At 45.6% G+C, this 26,980-nt stretch overlaps 1 protein-coding gene across 1 annotated transcript in view; it reads right to left on the reverse strand.

Annotated features, from left to right (window-relative positions):
- DOCK5 (dedicator of cytokinesis 5) overlaps window positions 1–26,980 on the reverse strand; it is a 218,722-nt gene that overhangs the window by 122,202 nt on the left and 69,540 nt on the right. Inside the window, exons 3-5 of the mRNA XM_042983204.1 lie at window positions 14,483–14,523; window positions 9,712–9,767; window positions 7,398–7,494 (exon numbers count right to left, since the gene is read on the reverse strand). Of these exons, the coding sequence (XP_042839138.1) occupies window positions 7,398–7,494; window positions 9,712–9,767; window positions 14,483–14,523 (194 nt within the window). The remainder of the gene's footprint in view (window positions 1–7,397; window positions 7,495–9,711; window positions 9,768–14,482; window positions 14,524–26,980) is intronic.

The following is a 26,980-nucleotide window of genomic DNA, read 5'->3' on the forward strand; positions in this document are numbered from 1 at the left end:
TTCTTTGCCAAGATCCCCCCCCCCCCCCAAAAAAAGAAGGATGAAGACAGCCATTCTTCTGTGATTCATTGTACCCAATTAATTCTGAATAGACAAGCTGGAACACACCAAAGGAAGCCACTTCCCCATTTACTTTACGGACATGAATTTCCTCGCCACATTTCTGAAATTGTTGGAAGTCGGATGCTCTGGGCAACAGCTGGACCCTGACACTTTACGGGTTCCTGGGAAAGCCCATGAGGCCAAGTGAGGAGAAAACCGAACCCTCAGCACAGAGCCGGACGTGGGGCTCGAACTCGTGAGGCGTGAGATCATGACCTGAGCTGAAGTCGGACGATTAAGTGAGCCACCCAGGCACCCCAGCCTTTTTTTGCACTAGCCGCCGCTGTCACATAATTTAAGAGAGCAGGGAATTTATTTAACAATCTCTCTGATCTGATCCTCTCTGCAAAAATCAGCACAATCCTGGGACAGGAGTGACTCAAGAATGAATTTTGACAGCTCAGATGTAAAACAACACTCTGATTCCAATTTCAGGTACAGCTGCGTGAAATAGAGAACTTGAAATAGTCTCCGACCAGACAATATAGGCATTCCTGCCCTTGCTTAGAAGTTCTCCCTCTTTTTCGCGTGGAGATCTCGAAGGTCTCACTTTTTACATTTCTATTATGAATGGTTTTCTCGCGCATGCTCTTTCTCTCTCTCTCTCTCTAAGAATTTCTAGAGATAAAAACAAAGTCGCAAGAAAAAACAGCTTTGCCTTCAATAATGGCAGGGATAGAGAAGCCCCCCATTGACTATTTTAGAAATCCTAGGGGCCACTGAGACAATGACGCCACCTCCCTGGGTATCAGAAAACCTGGCTTCTAGTCACTTTCCCAAAGAATGCAGAAGACAAAGACTTTTCTCTGGTCCTCCACCTCTCCATCGGCAAAGGAATAGTTCCTCTGTCCACCAACCTTTCCCCCCTTCTGTGCCGATTTTGATTCCGAGGCCGAAGCGCTGGACAGAAAGTATGGGACTTGGTCACGACTTCTAATTCTGTCACTGGCTCGCGAAATGACTTTGGGCAAATCACTCCCTCTGAGATACACGCCCATCTGTAAAACAAAGGGACTGGGTCTGGGATCCATTCCCGGGGATGAGCGTCTGTGAGTCTGTGAGTCTACGGCTGAGATGTTAAACTTAATTACTCTTCTAAGCAACTTCCTGATTGACGGTATCCGACTCTGACCATCTCACTCCTGATGGGCTCACAGGCTCTATCGAATTCCACCCAGGTAGATCTCTCTGCCGTGACTCTCCTGGCTTTGCCCAGTGTCTATAACTCCTGGGGTCTGGAGTGGCGTCTTGGCTCCTGGGCATCCTCATGCTGCACGGACTCTGCTCTCTGGGCGAATGGGAACCCACGGGGCTCCGGATACTCTTTCTCTCCATGCTAGTGAGGCCTCTTCTCTTTCCCAGAAAAAGGCTCTGCCTGACTAGCAAAGGCTTCATTTTTCAAGACCAGGTTCCGGCAAGGTAATTTTGTGCCGCAGGACGTAGCGCGAGAAATCCTGAAAGGCAGGCGACCCAGACAGAGTAAAACAAACCCGGGAAAACACCCAAAGCTCACCCCCTGCCCGGCCCCAGTCACTGCCACGTCCCATCTTGTCTCCCACGAGAGCCACGCCCCCGCAGGGCTTGCAGATGAAATGTCCTGAAAACGAGACACAGTTTTCTATAGGAATTTTCTGTCCTTGGTAATAAGCAATCAGACGCTGGCTTCCAACCATGGAACCAAGCTTAATTACACTTCAGAGCATGTGCCCCGGCAGCCAGTAATAACCACCAGTTCAGAAAGATTAGACTTGAGTAGCTTTAATCTGCGTGGATATGCAACGATGGGAAGAAAGGCGATCCATTGTGTCTGGCAAGTTCCCCGCGCCCACCTCAGCTCTGGGCACTTGCTCCGCTCCAGATTTTTACAGAACTACATACAGACCAGCTCAAGGTTTTATCGTACTGGCGAATTTTAAATGAGAGATCAGTCCCTTCTACGAACTACATTTTAGCAATTATGTTCACGTGATTCTACATCACGCACCAACCACCTTCTACCCACCACCAGGCTTGTCTCCTATTTCTTTTCTGAAGGGTTAGGTTCAGCCTCCCAAAATTATATGGGCCAATCAGGCCGGCTGACCAACACTCACTGAACCATTTCTCCAACCGGAAGCTGGGGAGCAGCACATAGCTAAATCTCGGGAGGGGAGAAGTTCTAGAGTATGTTCACCATCACTAAATATCTCAGAATTTCCAGGACAGTACCTCTTTCAAAAATTTCCATCCATCTGTCCCCACAAATACATCCTAAGCTGTCAGTTTTCAAGTTGGGGAGCACCCTGAAACGACTTGGGGGCAGAAGTCCACAGAAGCAGTGCTGTAAGGGGATAGTTGGGGGCCGCCACATTTTGATGACAAAGTGCCAGGCAGTGTCCTGGGAGTTTTATACAGATTATCCTACGGAATCCTTACAGCAAGCGTGCAAGGGGTATGTGATATGTAATTACCATTTTAGGTAAGAGAAATAAAACCTAGGGGTCAAAGGACTTGTCTCAGCCTGCAGAATCAGCTTACTGGCATACCCTGGACCTAAATCCCTGCCTTCAGGATCTGAGTTCTTTCTGTTTCAGTTTGTTTGTTTGCGGTAACAATTACTGGGTTTGCTGTTTTTTGTTTTTGTTTTTTTTTTTTCCTGAATATAAAAAAAGTACATACCAAGTAAGGGTGCAAACCAGAACGTAAGAACTGGTCACCTATCTGACCCCAGCATCCACCATCTTGCCATTTCACGAGGCGACCACCTCCTCATTCACAATGTTTCCCCCTCTCCTGACTCACCACTGAAAACACACCCACTAGACAGGCTCCAGGGGAGAAACAGCGGCGTAGACAAAGCCAGAAACTGTGGGGAATTTGCACTCTGCATTTGGCACGCTTCCCTTTTCATTTCTGGAGTGATCCATGCCTCCCAGACTTGAGTCTACACGAAAGAGGCTCACTATCTGCCGTGAGGAACAGCCTGGTTACTGAGTGCTCAAGGCCGCTCGGCCTAAGATGATAACACAAGGCAAAGGAAGTGGCCTTGGATGGAGAGGGGGCTCAGGGGCACACACAAAGGAGCTTCAGAGACTCTGAGTTGGGTCAGAGGGATGCCAAGTCAAGGCTGCCCAGAGGGAGGACGTCCAGAGAGGCTACTATTTCAAGCTAGGACAGCAGCAAGAATGATATCTGCAAAGTCCCGGATGTTCAGTCTGCCCCATGATTTCACAGCTGCCATCTCTTTTCCTGCTCTCACAACTCCATGGAGTCAGCAAGGCAGATTTTACGTCACTTTCACAGAGGGGCAGAATCCAGATGACGCTTGGAGACATCAAGTGACTCGCCTAAGAGCCAGGCAGGGCAGGGCCAAGCTTCCCGATTTCTAGCCCAGGGTTTGTCTCCCACAGCCTGCTTTCTCCCCAAAGCATAAAACCGCCGTCACCAGGAAAGACAATTAAATGGGAAAGACTGGTGCTAATATTAACAAAGAGGAAAAGAAGGCACAAGTGGGTTGTCATCGTTTTTTTCTCTGTGCTTTGGACGAGTGGGTTCCCCTCTCTTCAATGAAACCTTTAAAACATATTTATGGTTATTTCACAAGGGTACAGTGTGACTGCTAAAAATAAATCACAGCTATCCAAATGTCTTCCCTGTCTGGAATAATTACCTGTGTCTACATGGCTGGGCTTATACTGGTTACTGGATGGCACCTTCCCCTCATACAAGACTCTGGATCTACTCCATAAATTTCTCATGAGCACAGACTGAGAAGGAGAGAACCAGTAAATGTGCTGTAGAGAAATATGGATGTTGTAAGACTCCCCAAGTATCTTTACAGATATCAAACAGAACACCCGGTCTCAAAGTCTGAAGGAGGAAATGCACAAGAAAAATATAAGTATTGATGTGGATTAGTAAAATCCATATTTATCTTTACACAAATTGAAAGACTTTACAGAATCAGAAAAATCAAAAACACTCATAAAACTATGGGTGGGGTGGGGTGGGGAGGGGTGAAAACTACGGATTTGGGGTCCTTTTACCGTTTTCCCAGTAAAGCGTAATATTTGAGGTTTGGTACTTTGACGCACAAATTTTTAAGAAAGGAATTCAGAAATTCTGCCTGAAGCGAACTGTCAATATTTTAGGAAGGAACAGGAAGAAAAGAAAGTCATGATTAATAATGAACCCATTTTAAGTGGCTTATTTTCTTTTAACTTTTTTTTTTTTTAAGTTTATTTATCTTGAGAGAGAGAGAGAGAGAGAAAGAGAAAAGGAGAGAGAATTCCAAGCAGGCCCCACACTGTCAATGCAGAGCCCGATGTAGGGCTCGAACTCACTGACCATGAGATCATAACCTGAGCTGAAATCAAGGGTCAGATGCTTAGCCGACTGAGCTACCCAGGCACCCCTAAGTGGATTATATTTTAATGAACAAGCAAATATCAAAAGCAGAAGCAGATTGCTGAACCCTATCAATTGATTAAGATTCCCACAATGAATGTGTTTTAGTCACCTATAGCAGCTATAAGACATTTTTAAATATTCACAATTAGCAAAATGATTACCTTATTAGCTGTCAATATTAAGAGAGGAAAAGTTAATATTGTCCTCTGAGAGAAGACAGAAGTTATTTTCTTTGCCTGCCTTCCTTCCTTCCCTCCCTCCTTCCTTCTCTTTTCTTTCTCTCGTTCTTTCTCCTCTCTCTCTCTCTTTCTTTCTGCTATTAAATAGTGAACCGCCCTCATAGGAAATCTTCGCCCTGGGCTTACCACCATTTAAGCAGTACGGGTTTCTGGAAGCCCAAATACACGAATCAGACTTCTTCCTCCCTAGTTCCCTTATTTCTCATTTCTACCAACAATCAACATGGTAAATTCACCCGTAAACATGTGGAAGACACAGATAATGAAGTGAGCACAAGCGTCGTGTCTCAACAAGAAAGTCGACCTCGTCCATGTTCTCCACTCCCTGACATTACGACGTTAAAGCTCTCATTTCCCAGTACTAGTTATCCGATACGTGTCACCACTCACCAATTTCCAGAAAGAATGCATTAAGGAAGTAACCCGGGTATATGCAATCCTCATCTATCAAACTTGTTGCGCATCCAACACTAACTGATCAATTAACCAGAACCAGAGAGTGCTTTCAACAGACGTATCGAATGATTGATGTCGGCCAATGGGCTTAAAAGGGCAGGTCTGTCCTCCCGGAGTTCCTGATTTAAGAACCTACAGGTAGCTCACCCCTCAATTACACATAAAGAGATCAAAAGATCACTGGCATTGCAATGCCGTATGCCCTAAGGGCCGGATGATGGCCTCAGTAAGTGCTCCAGCGGTCCAAAAGGAAACATTATGGATTGGTGTGGTTAGAAGCCACACAATAAGGAAGAACGAACTTGAACTAGGCCTTGAAAGATGGGCAGGCAGAGAAAAATCCTGTGCTTGTCCACAGAAGGGGTTGGTGATTTCTGCTGCTGTGATCCATCATGGGTAACACCAGCCCAGGATGGAAATGGAATCACACATTAACTCTTAGAAGTTATGCTAGAATGAGCTTCTGATTACTGTTTTTAATATTAAGGATCTAGAGGGAGGTGTTCTCCATAAGTTATTAAGATTGGCTTTTGAGGTTCAAATGAAGAGTCAACACATGACTGAACAAAACCCTAAATAAACAAAGTCCCATAAAGGAAAGAGAATGGCTTCCAGGACATCGGGTCCAGTCTCCTTCCTCACTGCACTCATTCATGCATCGAATGAGAGAATAAGCTTTCACCGTGAGAATTCCCGGTCAGCCGGGAAAGATACTAATGGAGGCAGGACCTAGTGACGCTCACTTACCTCCGGGTCTCCAAGAAAGAGGGAACGTCAGAAAAGGATATTTGTGCATTCCGATGTCAAGGAAAGAGCTTCCTGGTGTGGGACACAGATGCAAACTTGCTGCCCGGGACTTTGAGCATTCCTGGCCTCTTGCAAGACAGCTGCCCCCGGGTGTTCTCAGCCCGATAATATTAAAGGTCACATCTACCTCGTCCTGATTGCAAACCTACACACAACTTGTGATTATGGTTTATCGTGGAGACGATGGGCTGGTTCCTGTGTAATTTCCCATTGAACTAGTGTATCTTACTAGCACTATGAGGTCAAACCACTGTCAGGAGAAATAGTCCTTCGAGTTGGCCTCAAAGAGAAGACTTAAGACCGTGACTTAATACCACTTAACTTGCGGGGTCGGTAAGGTACGCTGGCTGCCGTGTGCCACCCTTACGGGAGTCCTCACGCGGCTGGGCGGTGAAACACTGACAAATTCCTATCCACTGGGTTACACATCAAAAGGCTAAGAGCGTTTCTACTGTTCCTTCCACCATCTCGTGTCATCAATGACCCTACCCCAGGACAATGAGAATATGATGGTTATCAACCACTGTATGGTCTATTACACGGACCTTTTTCTTTTTCTCTCACCAATTTTATTCAGCATTGTAGGAGAGGCTCCAGCCAGTGCAAAAGACCAAGAAAAAGAAATAAAAGGCATAAATTTTGGGAAAAGAAGCAAACAAGATCCTGTATTTATAACACCCTATGGTTCTTAGGATACCAAAAGCACAAACAACAGAACCAAAAAATAGGAAAATCAGACTTCTTCAAAATTAACAAGTTTCGTGCGTCGAAGAGTACCATCAAGAAAGGGAAAAAACAACCCACAGAGTGAGTTTTCAAATCATATCTCTGACAAGAGACAAAATGTCCTTATAAGTCAATCATAAAAAGGCAAATATCACAATTTTAAGATGGGCAAAATACGTGAACGAACATTCCTACAAAGAAGATATCCAAATGACCAAAAGGCACATGAAAAGATGCTCACTGTCATCAGCCACCAAATCAAAACCAAAGTTAGATACACTTTACACACACTAGCATATAATAAAAAAGACAGGGCACTTGGGGGGCTTGGTCGGTTGAGCCTAAGTCTTGATTTGGCTCAGGTCATGATTCCAGGGTCATGGGATAGAGCCCTCCACTCTCAGTGCGGAGCCTGCTTGAGATTTTCTCTCTCCCTCTCTCTCTATCTTTCTCCTCCTCTCTGCCCTTCTCCCCCGCTCATGCTCTCACTCTCTCACTCTCTTTTTATGGACTCCATCAGTGTGTTCCCCATCCTCTGGCTTCTGGCTGAGGTACGGGGGGTTCCATACAAAGGAACACACAATGGTTGCACCCTACTCCATGCAGCTGACACCTTGCAGCAGAACAGACAGGACCAGAAAATAACGCCACCAGCTTCAAGACCCGGGGAAAGCTCACCACGTAGAGCTTGCGCCAGATGACAGCCCATTCTCGCAGGGTCGACGTGAGCTCCTGCACCAGTGGGAGCTCACCAGGGATCACGGTCTCGTGCTGCCTAAAGAGAACCAGACAGAGGCTCGTGTTACACTGGGTCGATCATCCCTGCTTTTCTTGACAGAGGTCATATTCCCCACAGTTCAAAGACGGGAGTGGGGCTGGTTAGGCTGGAGACAAGACAAAACTCACCCGTTGTGGGGAAATTTGTTTGGAAGACTTTATTACCCCTAGGCATCTGAGGGAAAGAGAGGGACCTTACCACTACAGCTCTCAAAAGGAATCATTTCTGCAATGAGATGGACCCGTGGCCCAGCCTGGACTGCCCCATTTCGGATCGTTACAGGAGCAATGGTTATCAGCCACTGCTGGCTTCGGTGATTCCTAGGGATGGAAGCCCCAAAGCCAGTATTTTAGCTCTTTCTGCCAAGCAACCGTTTCATTAGGGAGAGAGGGTGAAGTGTTCATGGCACAGGGGTCATGGGGCTTGTAACCTCAACCAGGACCTGCTGCTAGGGACCGAGGCAGTGCTCTCTTATGAAGTGATGCTCAGTATTCTTATCTGCTGCCTCGCTGCACTGCAAACGCATACAAACCAAACTCCTCACTCGCTCACAGGAGACTTACAACAAAGCGGGCCCCGTATCTATTCACATCAATCCTCTGCTATTTTTATGATGAGCAAAAGGAGAAAAGGAGAGTAAGGGCAAGTGAACAAATGGCAAATAGTGGTAGGATTGTCGGACTTAATTAAGACTACAAGACACCCGGTTAAGTTTGGATTTCAGACAGATTAAAATAACCTATAATCTATAATCTGTATTATATTATATATGTAACATATATAAGACATATAATATATATAACATATAATTATACAATTATATTTACTATATATAAGCTATATGAAATATATCATCTATATAAGTTATATGATATATATTATATATAATTTATATATATGTTATATGATATATGTTATATGATGTTATATATATGTTAAATGATATATATTAGTTATATATATGTTATATGATATATTATATATAATTATAATATTCATATATAGTATATATAATTATGTTTTATATATTATATATTATTATATATTGATATTTATTAATATTAATATATTATTATATATCATGTTATATTATATATTATAGACCATATATTATATATGTTGTATATACAATACATAATATATATAATATATATAATATACTCTAATTTTTTTAATATAAGTGTGATCATATTTACTGTAAACAAGTACTTGGTGTTATCTGATTTTCACCTAGGCACCCTGCATTTTTACCTGTCAGCCCTAGTTAACGGGATCATGCCTCCCTGCGTGCCCTTTCGCCAGCGTGACAATGGAGGCCTCCCCAGGGATGGCCCACTGGAAGGAAGCTTCTCCGGAAGGGCAGGACACCTGGTTTTCAGCCTTGGTTCTGCTACTGAAAAGTAGCCATGTGAACTGGGGCATGTCTCCACCTCTCGTCTATAAAACACGGGCGGAACTTACGACCGAGACTGTCCTTTGATGCCTTGAGCCTGCGTGACTCTGATCCGTTCCACTCTCTATGAGCCCTGGGATGTCAGGCTCTCCTTCCCTCCTTAACTCTCCGGCCCCTGGGCTGACCAACCACACCGTGTCTCTCTCTTCCACTTCAGGCCGAGCGTCTTACTCCTCTTAGTGGCCACAGAGGAAGTACTTTCCAGGACACACGGCAGGGTGGATGAAAAATAAGAACATCCAAAACTTGATGGATATTATCTGCAGGCCACGTTCAGACACGTTGTTTCATAAATTTACATTAAGCTCAACCAACGTAGGGCCAGATTTATCGCCCCCAATTTGCACTGGAAAAGTCCAAGGTGCAGTGAGGCTACCTGACTTGTCTAAGCTTTAGTGTTGGTTACTGTAGGGATGCAGCTTGCCCATCTCTGTCCCAAGGGTGACAAATTGGGGGCTCTCAGATCTTACCAGCAAAAGAGTGCCAAAGCTTCACGTATGTGCACACATGAGCACACAAACACTCAGTGAGCAGACAGCACAAAAGGAAGGTAAGGGCCCTTCATTCATTCATTGTCTGTCTTTAGGATTCTAGGGAAGGATGCCAGGGAGGAACAATTGTAACAGAAAGAACCACGTCAGGAAAAGGTCTTTATTCACTTCCCTCTCATATAAGAGAGAAATCCTGCGCAAAAGAAACTCTTTAGTGATAATTTGACATCTTCACCAACTTCTAGGAGTCTTCCTGGAATTGGAACTTACCCTCGGTCTTCCACAGTTGCCTCCTTCAAATGGATATACGTTTCAGGGAAAATCCCCTACAGAGAGAAGAACTTTGGTTACGCGGTCATACGAATCTCAGCGTAAAGAGCACAGAGGGCATCAGGAATGGATGAGGAAGAAACAGGATGCCTGGACAGTGGCTAGAGTTTGCGGCCAGGCTTGCGGGGGCCGACCATCCTGACCGACACCTAAACGAAAGCATGGCTGAAAAGACAGAAATTAAGAGCTGGGTTCCCAGAGCCTAGGAGAGATGCTTCCCAAGTGGACAGGCAAACATGTCCGGGTCAGCTCAGGGCCGCAGTAATGTCAAGGACTTTCACAGTGAGATCCTAAAACCCTCCAGATCGTACCATGAAATGCTTCCCTTTAAATGGTTTCACATAATTAGTGACATGGAGGGCTATGTACTTAGTGGCCCATAAAATTACAGTGATTTTCTAAAACAATCCCTGTCAGCACTTTTACTTAAACCAAATGTGCCCCAAATCAATTAGTTCTAATTATCCAGTCTCAAATGGCTCTCCATTCTATATTCCTAAGAGGCGATTCTCCATCGCTATTGTGACATTGCCCATGGGAGAACCAAGGCCCAGAAGGACCCAAGAGAAAGACTGGAAACCAATCAGTAGAAACTGAAGAAGCGAAGATCAGATCTAACCACCAGAAAGCAGGTCATGGATCTGAGTTTTCCTAAATGCCAACGGCTTCTATTGTTTAACTGGGTGATACATTCATCAAGAAATGGCGAAACTGCCATCTGGAAAAGGCATTGCTGCTCTTTGTTTTAAGGGCAGTGTGCATGCCAGACCAGTAGAAGTAGGAAAAGAGCACATTTAATGGGCACCACTGGCCCAACTGCTCCCAGCCCAGCACCTGCAAAGGTCAGTGCGACCCTGTAGACATTCTGTGTCGGGAGTGGCTGACCGCAAAGGTGGGAGAGGAATATCCTCCTACCTGGGGGACCGGGTCAAAGATGTGTATGTACCCAGGGATCCTTAATGCACTCAGTGACCGACCACTGGGGTCAGTGTGGTGTCCGGTTTCGTGTGCTATGTTTGCCTGAATAATGCTCTTCTTTCTCCATTTTAGCCCTTTGTCAATAAAACAGGAAACAGCAAGAAAATCTGAGATGGAGCTGCTCCCACAAGTGGTGATGGCAGGAGAGATCCTGCCACTGCTTGAGTCAAAGGCAAAATGGCCATCCTTTCCTGCCAGGCAGGAAGAACCCCAAAACAAGTACATTACCTTCCCCTCCTCACTTTGAGGAAGGGATAGGCATAGGGTGTCTAAGTAATAAAGTACCATGCCAGTCTTATTGAGCAGCCCCAGAACACACACAGGAGCAAGGGGACACTGACCTCTTTCATTACAGAGGAAGGACTCAAAGTCATGTTGGGAAACCGATCAAATGGTTAAAAACAAACAAAAACGGGGAGTGGGAAGTTAGCAAGTGATGAATCACTTAAACCAATAGTTACGTGGAGCCATATTTGTAGGTTAAAATGCGATGTAACACTGCTAATCCCAAGGAATATCCTCACAGCAGATTTTTCTCATCAAGAAGGGTAACGGACCAGCTAAAATTTTGGGCATTCGTAATCTGATGACTGGTCTCCTCCCAATAACTGGGAGAAGTCCAAATCAAAGACAGAAGCATGTGAAATAAAAACAATGACTTATTTTGTAACATCTAAGCAGACTACCAGCAGATAATTTATGCTAAATTTACAGACCTGACGGTTTTCCTGTTAACAGAATATTTATTTCGTTGCATTACCACTCTGTTCTCTGTAGGCATCCTCCCTCCATGAGAGCATATGCCCACCTACAGCCATTTAATTGCTCTGGTAAATCTGAGCCTTGTAGAACTTTTCCTATGCCCATCTGATACACACAAAGGCAGGATGGGGCCCCTATGCGGCTCAGTCAGCTAAGCGTCCTACTCTTGATTTCAGCTCAAGTTATGATCTCATGGTTCATGAGTTTGAGCCCCACGTTGGGCTCCTCGCTGACAGCTCGGAGCCTTCTTGGGATTCCTTCTCTCCCTTTCTTTCCCTCCCCGCTTTCTCTCTCTCTCTCTCTCTCTCAAAATAAATAAACTTAAAAAAAAAAAAAAGGCAGGATAAACTTGGGGGATAGGTTACTGATTTAAAGCCTATCTCATTTTTGACTTTCCTTTCTCAATGCAACTTAACTCACTTCAGTAAAAAAAATAAACTAATGACTTTCTAGATATTGCCCTTATCCACACTTCCACAATCATGCGGGGATCAATAATCAGTTTCTGCAAAGCTCTTGGCTTCTTCAATTTGTAAAACCACAAGCTCATTTTATCTCTGCTCTAAATGGCTAGGTTGGCTGATAAATGACACCCAAAATTTCCATTAAAATAATAGGCCTTTCAAAGAGTTCCTCCCCTAAAGACCGTCAAAGGCAGGAAAACAGCATTAGAAGGGCGTTTCAAATAGGCTGGATCTCTTAATGAAAGGGAGTCAAAAGCTCAACATAATTCATGATGACTATCTGAATTCCCTAGATTCTTCCTGGAGTTCGCCACCAAGAAGATACTTCAACTTAAAAATCAACAAGTAAATGCCAGGTCCTTGTTTGTCCTCCCATTTCATTGAAATGCAACGTTGAATTATCACCGACTTAAAAGAAGCTCTTCCTGAAATCATTCTTCATAAGGCTGAGATTTAAAGTTTAAGGATTTTAAGAAAATGAAGACAAAAAAAAAATTGAAAAACACACCCGGAACTTGTCATTTAGATCCTAGCAAAGCACTCCATTCACTCTTCAAAGACGACAACAAGGGCACTAGTTAAGATGGATTTTGATCTATTAGGACATCACAGGATGCCTTAGAAACCGCGGTCGTCTATGCGCAAAAAGGATCCTCACATTCTGTAACTCTCTGAAAGGCGAGAGTGTGGTCTGGGAGCTTGTTTCAACATGATTCACAATCACCAGTTAAAAATCAAGAATTGTGTTTGTTCTTTAAGTTCATATGACCTTACCTGAGAATGGGTTTTGGTTCATTTTTTTTTAAGTTAGCATTTTTTTTTTTAAAGATTGGGGGTTAAGTGGCATAAATATTCTTGCTCTTTAATAAACTCAGAACTTTAAAACTGTTAACTCCAATCATGTTTTGAAATAACTATCGTTTCTCTAATTGTGAATAAAATAAACACTGATAGGGCTGACCCCATACCAAGCGGCAGGAGTGTCTATAAACCGAGTACAAAGATCCTAAAAGGACGGAAGGCCTTGGATTTAGTCTTATGATGCTTTCATTCACACAAGAACATCCCTGTCGTACATCCCTATTTGAAGGTCTGGAGAAATTAAAGTCAGCAAGAGATTAAATGAAAATAGTTAAGCTGGAAATGAAAACATGTGGCACAAGAATCAAACTATGGGCAGAAAAATTCAGCATCAGGATTTGGGGCGGGATAAAAAGAACCAAAATTGTGGGAGTTGATACTCGTGTTATGAGCAAATACTCCTTTATTTTGGAAGATTATGAAATTGTCAAAGTTAACAAAATGCGTGTGTGTGTGTGTGTGTGTGTGTGTGTGTGTGAAAATACTGCGTATGACATAAAAGCCAAATATACAAAAAGCCTGACCAAAACAGTGGTTCCTAATGCCCTACACTTCGTAGAAAGGGGCTTCTCTACGCGCTGAGCTCTCTTGAGAGTTATGTGCCCAGATTACTTGTATCTCATGCTGTGTTTGAAAAATAAGAACTGTGGGTTTTGGGTTGTTGTTGTTTTGTTTTGTTTTGTTCACTTCCATGATAAAATCTGAAATGTTCTCTTACCCCTTTCCTAATGAGCTATTTTGCATGTGAACTAACTGGGAAATACTATGGCCCCATCAACTCTGCTCTTTCAAAACAAAGTGCTGACTCCATATTTTCCAGAGGGTGCTGCGTCAAAGGAAAAGCACTGACCAGACCTAAAATTAACTGAGGAGGGTATTAACATAACTAATAGATTTTCTTTAGCTTGCTGATGAGTAGTTTTGGCACTGGGTACAGGAACCTGCTAGGGTCAGTATTTTTCAAACTCTCTGCCCATGATGAGATACATTCTCATGGCAACCCGGTACTTAACTATACATAAAATATAATTTAAAATACAGAAGATACATAAACGTATGAGCCGCAAACAAAAGTTGCATGAAACAGGATTTGTCACAGTGTTCCATTTTCTTTTCTACTTTTCAGAGTTTTGGTTTTTGGAAAATGATGGTTAATAACCCACTAAGTTGATTTCATGACGTATTACTGGGGTTGGGAGGTTCCCGGTTTCGAAGCGACGACGCTGGCTTATCCATTTTGTGATAAAGGATAGAATCAAGCAGAAATGGGGGGATGCTTTGGTTCTGGGATGTAAGCATTGCAGCCCAAGGATTAAGAAGAAGCACGGGTCCCCCTGAAAGAGACAGCCAACAATAACAATATCACTGTATCACCACCCTTTTTAGCTTGAGGGACAGAAAGCAAAATGCCCGACACAGTGTGTGAATTCACCTCTGGCCTCTATCCTTGAGGTGGCAGGTAGGAATACGGCCAATGGGACTTGTGCCATTTTACCTAAACACGGAGGTCAGAGAATGTGTTTTCAGGTCTAAAGAAGAACCATCACAGAGAACACAAACTAGGTCTAGAGACAGCAATGAGCAGAAAATGAGTAACACAAAACTAGCAGACAGATTCAAATTAAAAATGGATTGATACACCATACCTTTTTCGATTTATTTTGGAGGGTATATCCTCTGTACCAACCTGTCAGGGCATAAGAAAACATAGTCTTTTAAGTTATCTGAGATAATATAAAGATATCAGCAATATACATCCTCCCATTCTATCAGAACATTGGCCTGGAATCCAGGGGGCAATTAGCAGACTATTTAGAATATGTGCAGTTTGGGTTTATTACGCGGTCAAAATTTAGATCTATAGGAGAGCTTTATTTTCTCCATAGGTAAAGGATTTAGAATTCAAATAGAATCATGACTCATCTCCGCTCCTTTAGAGAAAGGATAGAACAACAACAACAACAACAACAACAAAACAAGACGGAAGGCAGGTCAACCTCATAATATCTTAATACCTTAGCCATTCATTGTTTTTGCATGAATGAATAAGACTTTCATCGATATGTATAAATTCAAAAGTCACCCTACACTACTAAATAAAGTAAATATTTTAATCATTTATATAGTCTTTCTCTTATCTAAATTCTCAGGTGAAGAACCACTATTCTACAACAATTTAAAAAAATTTTTTTAATGTTTATTCATTTATGAGACAGAGAGAGACAGAGCATGAGTGGGGAGGGGCAGAGAGAGAGGGAGACACAGAATCCGAAGCAGGCTCCAGGCTCCGAGCCATCAGCACGGAGCCCGACGCGGGGCTCGAACTCACGGACCGTGAGATCATGACCTGAGCCGAAGTCGGACGCTCAACCGACTGAGCCACCCAGGCGCCCCTCTACAACAATTTTAAATGGCAATAGCACATCTCACATACACAAACATTTGCACCTAAAAAAGTTGAAACAAACAAATAGTAAAACAATGTTTTAAACAATTCTTGGCAATGCTATATACACCCCCAACAATAGAAAAAAACAATTGTTTGCTTGATGAGGCTTTGAATAAAGGCTTTCACTTCTTTATACAAATTTCAATAAATACACATACACCAATGGATGCTTCTCTACCCTCTATCTGGTAGAGGGAATACACAATTTAATCTGTCCATCAACAGATAACTTACATTAAATATTTATTGGACACCTACTAGAGGTAATTTACTGTAATGATTTTCCTCATTCCCCACGTCCATCAGGCATCAAGCTGGTCATCTTGCCTAAGTAACCCCGGCTGGAAGTGGAATATATGTGTAAAGCAGCCATATACATACGGCCAGTAGATGCAAACCGTACTTAAAGCGTCAGGCATCTGCCAACAGGGTTCTAGAACCCTCTTGTAATTTGTTCCATGCGAAATCGCCCAGAAAACAGACGCACAATCTGTTCCGGGTGTATTGCAAGAAGAAAGCTGAATTTGAGCACAGGCTTAACGACATTTTCACAAGTTTCTAAGCTGTCAGCATTCAAACCTTTAAAAGGATTTGGCTATATTTTTTTATGGGAAAGAATAGGGTCCTATGTTGTGAAAGCGTTCCAGGTTCGTATCAAGGCCCAAGGTGGGGAAAAAGATATCTGAACAGGAAACCCTGCTCCCAATTTAGGATGCCAAAGGGCACAAGAGAGCCAGCTGCTAGAACACCAAGCCAGACATCACTGGCTGGTTTTTCTGCCACAGGACAATGCCTTCGCCTCAATCAATGGCTTCAGCCTCATCCTGGCGTGGGGGAGGGGCAGGCAAGCTGAGAAACAATAGTCTCTTCCAAGCACTTTTCGTCGCCCTGTGTCCTACCAAACCGAGATGGAACCGTTTGGACTTTGCTCCACTGTCAGAGAGGAATTTCTCTGTACTTCTGTAAACAGTATTTTTGTGCAGCCATTCATCACAGAATTATGCTTTCTAAACCCGTCATTTTTGAAAGCTTTTTTTTTTTTTTAAACCTCCTAAATCTTCTCTAGAATTGTGGTTTGCGTCCAGCCCCCAACTAAAGGCCCGAAATTATCACACTGAATTTGTAGCACGTTCATTTTGCTTGGTATTAGGCGGCGGCACAGTACCCTCTCTCTGCAGTTTTCATGTTACTGTCAGGACTCCGTAAGTTCACCTGCTAATACCTGCAAGGGATATAAATAAGCAAGAACACCGTTTTCCAACTGATCCCAATATTTAAGACAAGAGAAGCATAGGTAAATATGGTGTGCTTTTAGGCTTCCAAATGCATCGCAATGCAAAGAGACAGCGAAGGCTACATCAAACGACCAGCTATGATTCAGGAGTAAACTGGTGAGAATCTCGGATGCTTTTTAAAATTACTTTTTAAGGGGCGCCTGGGTGGCTCAGTCGGTTAAGCGTCTGACTTCAGCTCAGGTCATGATCTCGCGGTCCGTGAGTTCGAGCCCCGCGTCGGGCTCTGGGCTGATGGCTCAGAGCCTGGAGCCTGCTTCCGATTCTGTCTCCCTCTCTCTCTGCCCCTCCCCCATTCATGCTCTGTCTCTCTCTGTCTCAAAAATAAATAAACATTAAAATTACTTTAAAAAAAAAATTACTTTTTTTTTTTTGACATTTATTATTGAGAGATAGAGAGACACAGAGCACGAGCAGGGGAGGGGTAGAGAGAGGGGGAGACACAGAACCCGAGCAGGCTCCAGGCTCCGAGCTGTCAGCACAGAGCCAGAAGCGGGGCTGGAACCCACAAACCGCGAGGACATAACCTGAGCTGAAGTTGGTCGCCTAACCAATTGAGCCACCCAGGCGCCCCTAAAATCCGGACATTATTGGGGCGCCTGGGTGGCTCATTCAGTTCAGCGTCTGACTTCAGCTCAGGTCATGATCTCGCGGTTTGTGAGTTCAAGCCCCGCATCGGGCTCTGTGTTGACAGCTCGGAGCCTGGAGCCTGCTTCGGTTTCTATGTCTCCCTCCCTCTCTCTCCCTGAATACACAGAACAGATTGGTGGTTGCCCGGACGCCGGGGGTGGACGGGAGGGCGAAATGCGTGAAGGGAGTCGAAAGGTACAAACTTCTAGTTATAAAATAATGAAGTCACGGGGATGTCATGTGCAGCAGGGCAACCGTCGTTAATGATACTGTGTTGAGTATTTGAAACTTGCTGAGAGAGTAAGTCTTGAAGCTTCTCATCACAAGGGAAAAGGGTTTCGCAACTACTATGCTAATGGATGTTAACAACACTTACTGTGATGAACAGTTTGCAATAAACACAGATATGGAATCGTTATGTTGTACACCTGGAAAAAAATGTTGTGCTTCAATCACACCTCAAGAAAACAAAAGCAGGGCGGGGCGGGGGGGTGGGGGGAGAGCTTCTGACAACCATGGTGAACATCAAAAGCGATTCCAGGCAAAGCGTGGTTCTTCCATTCGGGCACCCGGTCATTTCTGTTTTCCTGGGACTGCCCCAATCCAGGATAAAAATCCGTCCCCTCCGAAACGAACACGCCTGTGAGTTCCTAATTCCACAGGCAAAGTTGCTTCTTTTATCCCGTAGATGTATACATCATCTACGCTGATACAAAAAGTAAAAATACAGGGGCGCCTGGGTGGCTCAGTCGGTTGAGCGACTGACTTCAGCTCAGGTCATGATCTCGCGGTCCGTGAGTTCGAGCCCCGCGTCGGGCTCTGTGCTGACAGCTCAGAGCCTGGAGCCTGTTTCGGATTCTGTGTCTCCCTCTCTCTCTGACCCTCCCTCGTTCATGCTCTGTCTCCCTCTGTCTCAAAAATAAATAAACATTAAAAAAAAAAAAAGTAAAAAAAAAAAAGTAAAAATACAGAAATAAGATGACCTCATATAATGGCAGTACTGATAAGCGTTCAAGGAGAGGAACATGGTGGGATGACTAGTAACATGGTACATTATTTTAGATAAGGTGATCAAGCTTTCCTTGAGAGAATCGGAATGGAACCAGTCATAAAATGGGAGAAGGCAATTAGAAGGTAGTCCGAGGGAGGCATGATTCTCAACCCTGGCTGCCCATTAGGTTTACCAGAGAAGTTTTTAAAATGCCAATGCCTGAACCACATCCCAAATATTCTGATTTAATTGGACGCAGGTGGGACCCAAGCCGAGCGCTTCTAAAAAGATCCTCGGGTGATGCTGATGGGCAGCCAGGATCAATTGTCAGAACTATCACACGCCATGGGGGAACTTCGTTTGTTTTCTAAGCACAATGGGAAGCCATCGGAAGGTTCTAAATGACATCATCATGCCTTATGCTTTTAAAACATTATGCTGGCTCTTACATAAGAATGGACTGTGGGAGGTGAGACATAGTGGAAAGAGGAACATCAGGGAGGAGACTAGTAGGTAAAGTGAAAATGGGGAGAGATGAAAAGATGCTGGACCCATTTTGAATCAACAGGCGTTGCTCATGATTTCGCTGGGAACAGCCATGACCCAAGGGTTGAAAGGCAAATATTCACGGGCATTCAAATGCTGGGTTTAAGCAACGGAGTGGCTACAATTAATTCTTCGGGATAGGGAGATTGAAAGGAGGAAAGCACTGGGGAATGGGAGGCAGATTCAGGACATGTATCTTGGCCCCTCTGCTTCCCTTCCTGAACAAGTAAACCCTGAGCCATTTCGTAGGACAGGGCAATTTAGGCATTTGCAAGGGGGGTGGGGGAGGCCATCCACACAGGGACCAGACTGGCAGGGCATGTCAGACCCCAGGCAGAACAAAGTACGCATCCATGGGGACTGGGGAATCTGCAAGAAGGTGAAGAGAAGGGCGTCCATGCCCAGGCCGTGGGGATGGGGAATGGTGAAATGATACGAGTTATCAGAGAGAGGATAGGCTAAGGAGAATGTCTGTGCGGGAGAAGGTGTGGTAATCGAGACAGATTATTTCCATACCGCGGAACTGATGAAATCGGTAACTATAATAATTTACTGGAATATTAATACTGGAAGCCAGGTCTCTTACTCTCATGGAAGGGAGTTACACGAAAGGGAAAAAACTAGAATGAACTCTGAGATGCCGGACTGGAACTGAAGGCGCCCATGTGTACGCGTGCCTTCAAAAACAGGCAGAGAGGTCAAAATCAATGGCTGTGTTAACCTGTATTTATACACTCACGCCCATTATCCCTAGCTCTGCTGATACCTACTAGCTCTTACGTTTCTAACCCTGGTACAGATGATCGCGAGCTCAGAAACGAAGCTATGGAACTGGACTGGAGAGCAACCAGTCCAGGATGAAGCAGGAAGGCAGAAGCAAATCCAGGAAAATGAGTGGAGCTGCAGAATCATCTCATTTGTCTGGACATACGAGGAGGAGCTAATTACTTCTGTCAGGACGTCTGGATCTGAAAAAGAAGTAGGTCCACAGGGCACCACGTACAGAAGACACTTCTAGAGAAACATTATTCAAGACAGGAAATGCAATCAAAGGACATTCCACAGCATCCGCTGTTTCTCCTACGTAGACCCTATCATCTAGATGATAACTTTTTAAAAGAAATTATATTGCATTTATACTGGGAGATCTCTATTCGGCACAGACAGGTATATGGGTGGTTGGTGGGGAGTGTAAGAGAGTTAAATCCTTATCTTCCATAAGAAGCAGTTACGAAACAAAAATGCAAATGGAAATATCAAGTCACAGAAGCATGGTTCTTTGGAAATGAAAAAGCATATATACTACAAAAACTGGCTGAAAGAGTTGAAAGCAGAACCAGAAACCAAGAGGAGGTGTGACGGGACTGCTGTGTATCATTATAAACTTGCTAGAAACGGCCTGGCCTTTAAGATTATATGCATTTCTGACAAGGATAAAATTGAAAATTAAGGGTAAAGAGTAAAGCTGATAAGCCCTGGTCAGCCAGGACCAGGCAAAGGCAAAATTATAGGGAAAGAAAACAGAACAAGGCTGAGGGTCATGTTGATACAGAGGGACGCTGGCGAATTTGGGGGGACGGGGGGAGGGGTGCAGATAGGACTGTTCTGTGTCTTGTGGTGGCATTTCCTGAGTGCATGCATTTGTCAAAATCTGTACTCGGGGCGCCTGGGTGGCTCAGTCGGTGAAGCGTCCGACTTCGGCTCAGGTCATGATCTCACGGTCCGTGAGTTCGAGCCCCGCGTCGGGCTCTGTGCTGACAGCTCAGAGCCTGGAGCCTGTTTCAGATTCTGTGTCTCCCTCTCTCTGACCCTCCCCCGTTCATGCTCTGTCTCTCTCTGTCTCAAAAATAAATAAACATTAAAAAAAAAAAAATCTGTACTCCAAACAGGATGAATTCAACTCAGTACAAATGACGTATTTTTTAAAAATGAGAAATGACTCTACGCCCACTAGGATGGTTAAAGTTAAAAAGACTGTACCAGGTGCTGGTACAGATACGGGCAATTAGAATTCTCTCACATTGCGGGTAGTTTCACATAGATTAAACATACACATGACCTATGACCTAGCAGTATCTCTACTTGGAAGTATTCACCCAAGATCAGTATATGTAAGTGACGGATCACTAAATTCCACTCCTCAAGCTAGTATTACACTGTATTAGTGTTATACTAAGACACGCATAATCCCATTTATATACAGTTGAAGAGCCGGAAAACTTACACATGGTGACCTACTTTGGAGCGGCAGTTGCTTTTTGGAGCGGGAATTGTGTGGAAGAAGGCAACAGGGTGCTCTTTGGGGCAAGGGAAACGTTCTACATCTTGACTGGGAGGATTAGGTACATGGAGTGCATTCGTTCATCAAGATTCATTGAACTGAATACCTAAGATGAGTATATTTTACTGTATATGAATTTTACTGCAATTTTTAAAAGCCATGCAAAACTTTACACTATCAAATGAGCATTATTACAAAGTGAGCACCTCAATGGGGCACCTGGGTGGCTCAGTCAGTTGAGTGTCTGACTCTGGATTTGGGCTCAGGTCATGATCTCACAGTTCATGAGTTCAGGTCCCGCACTGGGCTCTGTGCTGACAGTGTGGAGCCTGCTTGGAACTCTCTCTTTCTTCCTCTCTCTGTGCCCCACCCCAGCTCTCTCTCTCTCTTTCTCTCAAAATAAATAAACTTTATAGGAAGAAACAAACCAAAACAAAGTAAGCACCTCAAGGTGATCTAGAATTCCATGATAATGACATTGCTCCCAAATATTACTGAATATTTTTGTCCGAAAATGCCTCCGAAAGCAGTGAGGCATGTATGAAAAAAATCACAGGACCATTTTTCCACCGTTTTTATTTTAACTGTGCCTCCTTAAAACATCATTGATCTTCACTGCTCATTCTGTGCTCCAAGGCGAATCTGAACGAGTTTTGCTATTTCCAAAAGTTCAGCCACAGATCGGAGATTCATTCGCTCATTCAACAGAGAGATGCCAAGAGAGCGAGACGTACGACATCTCCGCCCTTCCGAGTCTTGCTTTATGATGGGAAGAAAAACACAAGTATCCATAAGCCCCAGCAAATAACCAAGTAACTGCACATGGGGCTAAATGGTATTAAGGAAGGAGACTAATGTTGGGGAGTGATGAGTGGGGGTGGGGCTGCCTTAGAAAGTGTGGTTCCAAACTCTCTTGGAGGAGCGACTGGAGCCAAGGATTTACATTACCAACGTGGCCATTCATTTATTATACATAAAAACACTGAGGGCTCCTGGGTGGCTCAGTTGCTTAAGCGTGGGACTTCGGCTCAGGCCATGGTCTCGCGGTCTGTGAGTTCGCGCCCCGCGTCGCGCTCTGCGCTGACAGCTCAGACCCCGAAGCCTGCTTCCGATTCTGTGTCTCCCTCTCTCTCTGTCCCTCCCCCGCTCATGCTCTGTCTCTCTGTCTCTTAATAACAAATAAACGTTTAAAAGAAAAAAAAAACACTCACTGAATGCCAGCAGCCCAGACGTCTTCAAGGAGGAAGGAAATAGATCCATAAACAAATCATTAAATACAAAGGGCTTCTAATGGGAAGGCTGGAAGACACTGGCACACAGAGGGAGAATTATGAATGTCCTGAAGACTCCAAAGGCAATTGCTGAGGGGGACTCAGGACTTCCTGCACCATAAAAGCATTATTTAGATGTGTAACTCATGGAGTTTTGTAAAATCTCTCATTTTGCAATCCCACAATGAATTAGCCACCGCGCCCCCCCCCCCACAAGAACAGTAAAGAGTTTTTGTGCTGTAAAATATACATAAAATTTACTCTTTTAGCCATTTTGAGGTATTCGGTTCAGTGGCGCTAAGTACATTCACGATGTTGCGATAATGTTGAGATCCCCGGAATTAAAGGCAAAAAACCAGACAGAGAGCCCTTGTTTATACGCACCATGACATGGGGGAGGGGAAGGGCCAGAGATGATCCCCAGAGGGAGAGCATGTGATAAATCCTGTTCTTTTTAAGTGGCCCCTGGGTCTGGGAGTTTGCTGGGTATATGGCACGGTTAACCAGGCCAAGGTCAAAGGTCCATCCCCTGTGGGCCAGGGAAACCTGTCCGGGTTCGCTGGCTGGTTTCCATGGCCAAAGCCTGCCCTCCCATCCCCGAGCCAATGCTCCTCAAAGAGATGGCTGAGGTCCCTCCGGGGAAGCTGGTGAGCTGGAACAGCTGGGTGCAAACTCCTCAGAGGACAGACAGATACAGCTCACTGTCGGATCCTGGTTCCTAGGCGGCACTCTCACTGCCGGCCAGAGCCTCCAACCGCAGGATGCGCGCTTCCCAAAGGCAATGGGCAGCTCACCAGTGCTTTTGGAAATGAGGTCAAAGGCAGAAATGAAAAGGATGCAAAGGCAGTCAAAGGTGATTCAAGCCCGTTATACCTGTTTGGGAGACAAATCAGGCTTCCCAGTGAAATATCTTCGCTCACTTTTGTGCCTTTACGATACACAGATAGATGTTAAGTCTGAGCTCCAAAGGAACTCAGAGTCCCCTGAAATTTAACACCCTTACTTAAAAAAGAGGAAACACAAGCAAGGAATGGGAAAGGTTGTACAGAGTCAACCAGCGACTTAGAATCTAAGCTGAGAATGCAAACACAGGTCTCCTGCCGCCCGGGTCATCACTGCCTCCGTGGCCATGCAGCGGATGAACGGGACGCTTGCTCAAGGCACTGCCTCCCACGGGAAGGAAGCCTGGCCATGGAATCCAACCGGTAGAAAACCCATGCACACTAGCATGCCAAGTCAGTGGAAAAGAAAGAGATGTGGTTTCCGTCTTTCACTTTATTTCTTGAGTGAACAGGAAAGAGCCCCGTCTTTGCGGTACCTGGCACATCGCGGGCAATCCGTAACGCTTAAATGGCTTTATCAGAGAAGGTCTTGTGAGAGAGCCAGTGGTCATGGACAGAACAGATGAATGCAAGGCCAGAACCATGCAATAAAATCTGCACCTCTAAAACCAGACCCCAAAGCGAGGTCTGAGCAAGGCGTGGGGTCCCATGCCCAACGGGCCAGAGCTGGGCAGACCCTAAGCACCAGCCTGGAGGCCAGAATGTCCAGAAAAGAGGAGGCGTGGCTCCTTATGAAGACTCATCTGAAATGAAAAAGCCCGGTTCTGTGCTCACCAGGTCTGCGGGACTCCGTTTCTTCAGCTGTGAAAGTAATTAGGCTTTCGTGTCTTAAATTTCCTTCCACAAAAACATTCAACTTTTTTCCCCCAGTGTGTTAGCTCATAAAATCCGAGTCCATAGCTAAAAATGCCCAAGTTTCTCCTCGTTGCCTACTAGAGATAGTAATGCCAGAGACTTCTTTCAACCAGCCAACGCCTCCTGAGACAGGCAGAGGGGCCGGTCCAGGGTGGGGGCGGGGGCAGACCCAAGCCACAGCCGGCACGACGGAGACACGAGTATCCAAACGCCCACCGCAAAAGGAGGAGACCTCCCTTGGCTTCACAGACGCCCCGAAGTTCGGCGACACCAGGGGAATTCAATTTCCCCTAGTCTGATCAACATCGTCGCTCTGGTTTGCCAACTCCCTCTTTCCTGGATGTCGCCTTTCCTTCTTTCTTGTTTCAGGCAAAGCAGTGCAGCCAGCAGTCAGCTGTCTTGCCAGGGGCTCTAACTGCTGTCGTCCGTGATGTGGGTCTCTAGCTTCTCCAACTAGTTCAAGGAAGCTGAAACGACGGGATGCGGCGCAACTCACCGCGGCGCCGGGATCAGCATCAGCGCCGATTTGCGAGAGGGACGAGAGAGGGATGCAGGTTTGGGAGTGAGGAATCCACGAGAATCCAGCAAGATGTATTTAAGGAGGCCCATTTCCATAAAGACCTATGTCTGGCTCCACGGGGCTCCGAGGGGTTGGGAGACTGTGCACCCCAAACCCCGCTCTCAAAGGCTCTCTAATCTCGTCGCTGGTGGAACAGAGACACGGGTGAGGGGAAGGCACGCTTGCGTGGCCAGTTTGCCGAGGATTTCTGGAAACGCAGCGCAGGCTGCTCTTTTCAGGTAACCGTCTGAGCCTACTGAGGAGGCCACCGAGGTAAAGGGCACGCATAAACGCGGCCTTACTCTCCCAGGGGAGAATGGAGGCCCCAGAAAGATAGGAAACTCCTCCTGGGCGGAGTACCGGAAACACTGGTGTTTTAGCTTAGAGCACGAGTCGGGTGAAGGGGGCAATGCCCCCTTGCCGATGACCCAGCAAGGTCATCGCCAATGACCCAGCACCGTCCAGAGAGCCCTACCAGTCTGGGACACTTAGCAGTAACTTGCTCCCAGTTCCTCGGCGCGATGCATCCTAAAAACGAAAGGGCAGAGCTGTACTTACAGACTCTTCAAGTGAACCGCTGGGCTCTGCCTTGAGAACCCAGACAGAGCTCAGGACGTGCCACCAGGGGTGTGATGACATCGACAGTGGCAGAAGCCGAGGGGGGGCCCAGCAGCGCTGACGGCACCGAGAGTCTCGGTAGCGGAAGATCAGCGGCAAGGCCACGAACGGGAACCACACGAAACCTTCCGAGAGCGTCCAAGCCAACGACCGCTGCGTTCGATTCCGATGCCCTCTTTACTAACACAAGCAGGAGGGTGCCATCGGGGACGCCAGTCGTCCGTTCAGTGGCAGACACATACAGGGAGGGAGACTGCTTCAGGCTGACCGCTCTGCTTCTTTTGCCCCCACACCTGAGGGGGTTGGACACACTATCGGTGATGGCAGTCTAGCCCCTCCGTAATTCTGACCTCGTGTGTGTGGACGGGGGGGAGGGGGGGGCGGGGGACAGGAACCCGTGTCTCTGGGCAGAGATGACTGTGCTATGCTCCCCTGGAATAGACATGCCTACCTGCTCAGAGAAAGCCAGCTCCTGAAAACAGGCGGGGGGGGGTGGGGGAGGAGTGGGGGGTGGGGGGAGCGGCTGAGACATGTGGGCACTGGGGGTGCAGTGGGCCCAAACACACTCTGGGCTTTGAGAGCAGGGAGGGGACCACCTGGCCAGAGCAGCAGACAAGTGTGGCAGGGCTGTGGAGGGGAGGACGTTCAGGAAGGGTTCAGGGGCGCCTGGGTGGTTCAGTCAGTTAAGCGTCTGACTTCGGCTCAGGTCATAATCTCACGGTTCGTGGGTTCGAGCCCCACGTCGGGCTCTGTGCTGACGGCTCGGAGCCTGGAGCCTGCTTGGGATTCTGTGCCTCCTTCTGTCTCTGCCCCTTCCCCACTCATGCTAGGTCTCTCTCTCTCTCTCAAAAGTAAATAAACGTGAAAAAATAATAATAAAATAAAAATTAAATTAAGAAAAAAAGAAAGAGCTCACCCCAATGCAGACACATTTGGGGTGGTGGTAAGCTGGTCTGCCAGCTACTTAAAAAGCAAAAAAGAACCTCACCCTCTTCGAAAAACTGTATGTCACGTCCAAAATAGAAGAGTCATTTCCTCAAAGGCCTCGCAATGAAGAAAGAACATTCTACTTGGAATCCACAGGGCCCGGGTGACAGTCACAGCTTACCACTTCCTAGCCGTGTAAAGTTCCAAGCTTCTTAACCTGACTTTCACATTTATTAAACGAGCATCAGTAACTCTGCTCTCCCCGGATTGAAAGAACTAATATTCAGTACATGAAAGCCCTTAGCTCAATGCCTGGCACAGGCAGGAGACGGAAGATGCCAGACAAATCTGGCACCAAGGGTACCAGTGACATCATCCAGGGGCTATCTCCTACCTCCAGGGCCATCGTCTGGTTCCTGTGTTGATGACGCTAGACTATTTAAAGTTCTCTTTTCTTTGTTTTCTGAGGAATGTGTCTGTGCTCCCTGGAAGAAGAACTTCTCTAAATCATTCTTAAGTTCCTGACGACGAACTGAGCCGAAGCAGACGTAAGGCAGCTGGAAGCTTCACTCCAGACCCGGAGCACCTGATAGGATACGCTTGTAGTTTCCAAGACGGTAAGTTCCGTGGCCCCAAGGAAATCATGGAAAAGAGGACTTTAAGGGAAAAGTAACCAGAAAAAGTTACCGAAACAGCGCGGGTGACAGGAAAACCATATGACAATGGCTGGAATAATGGAGAAAATGGTGCTAAACAACTCAGGGTCTGAGCAGATACTGAACACAGCCAAAAAAGAACTCAGAAGTTACCAAAATAGGGTATTTGGAGGCCTGACTTGACATTCGGTGGGCAATGAACGTGACGGGAAGACTAACAAAACAAA

This window comes from Panthera tigris, chromosome B1 (assembly GCF_018350195.1).
Source record: "Panthera tigris isolate Pti1 chromosome B1, P.tigris_Pti1_mat1.1, whole genome shotgun sequence".
NCBI lineage: Eukaryota > Metazoa > Chordata > Mammalia > Carnivora > Felidae > Panthera > Panthera tigris.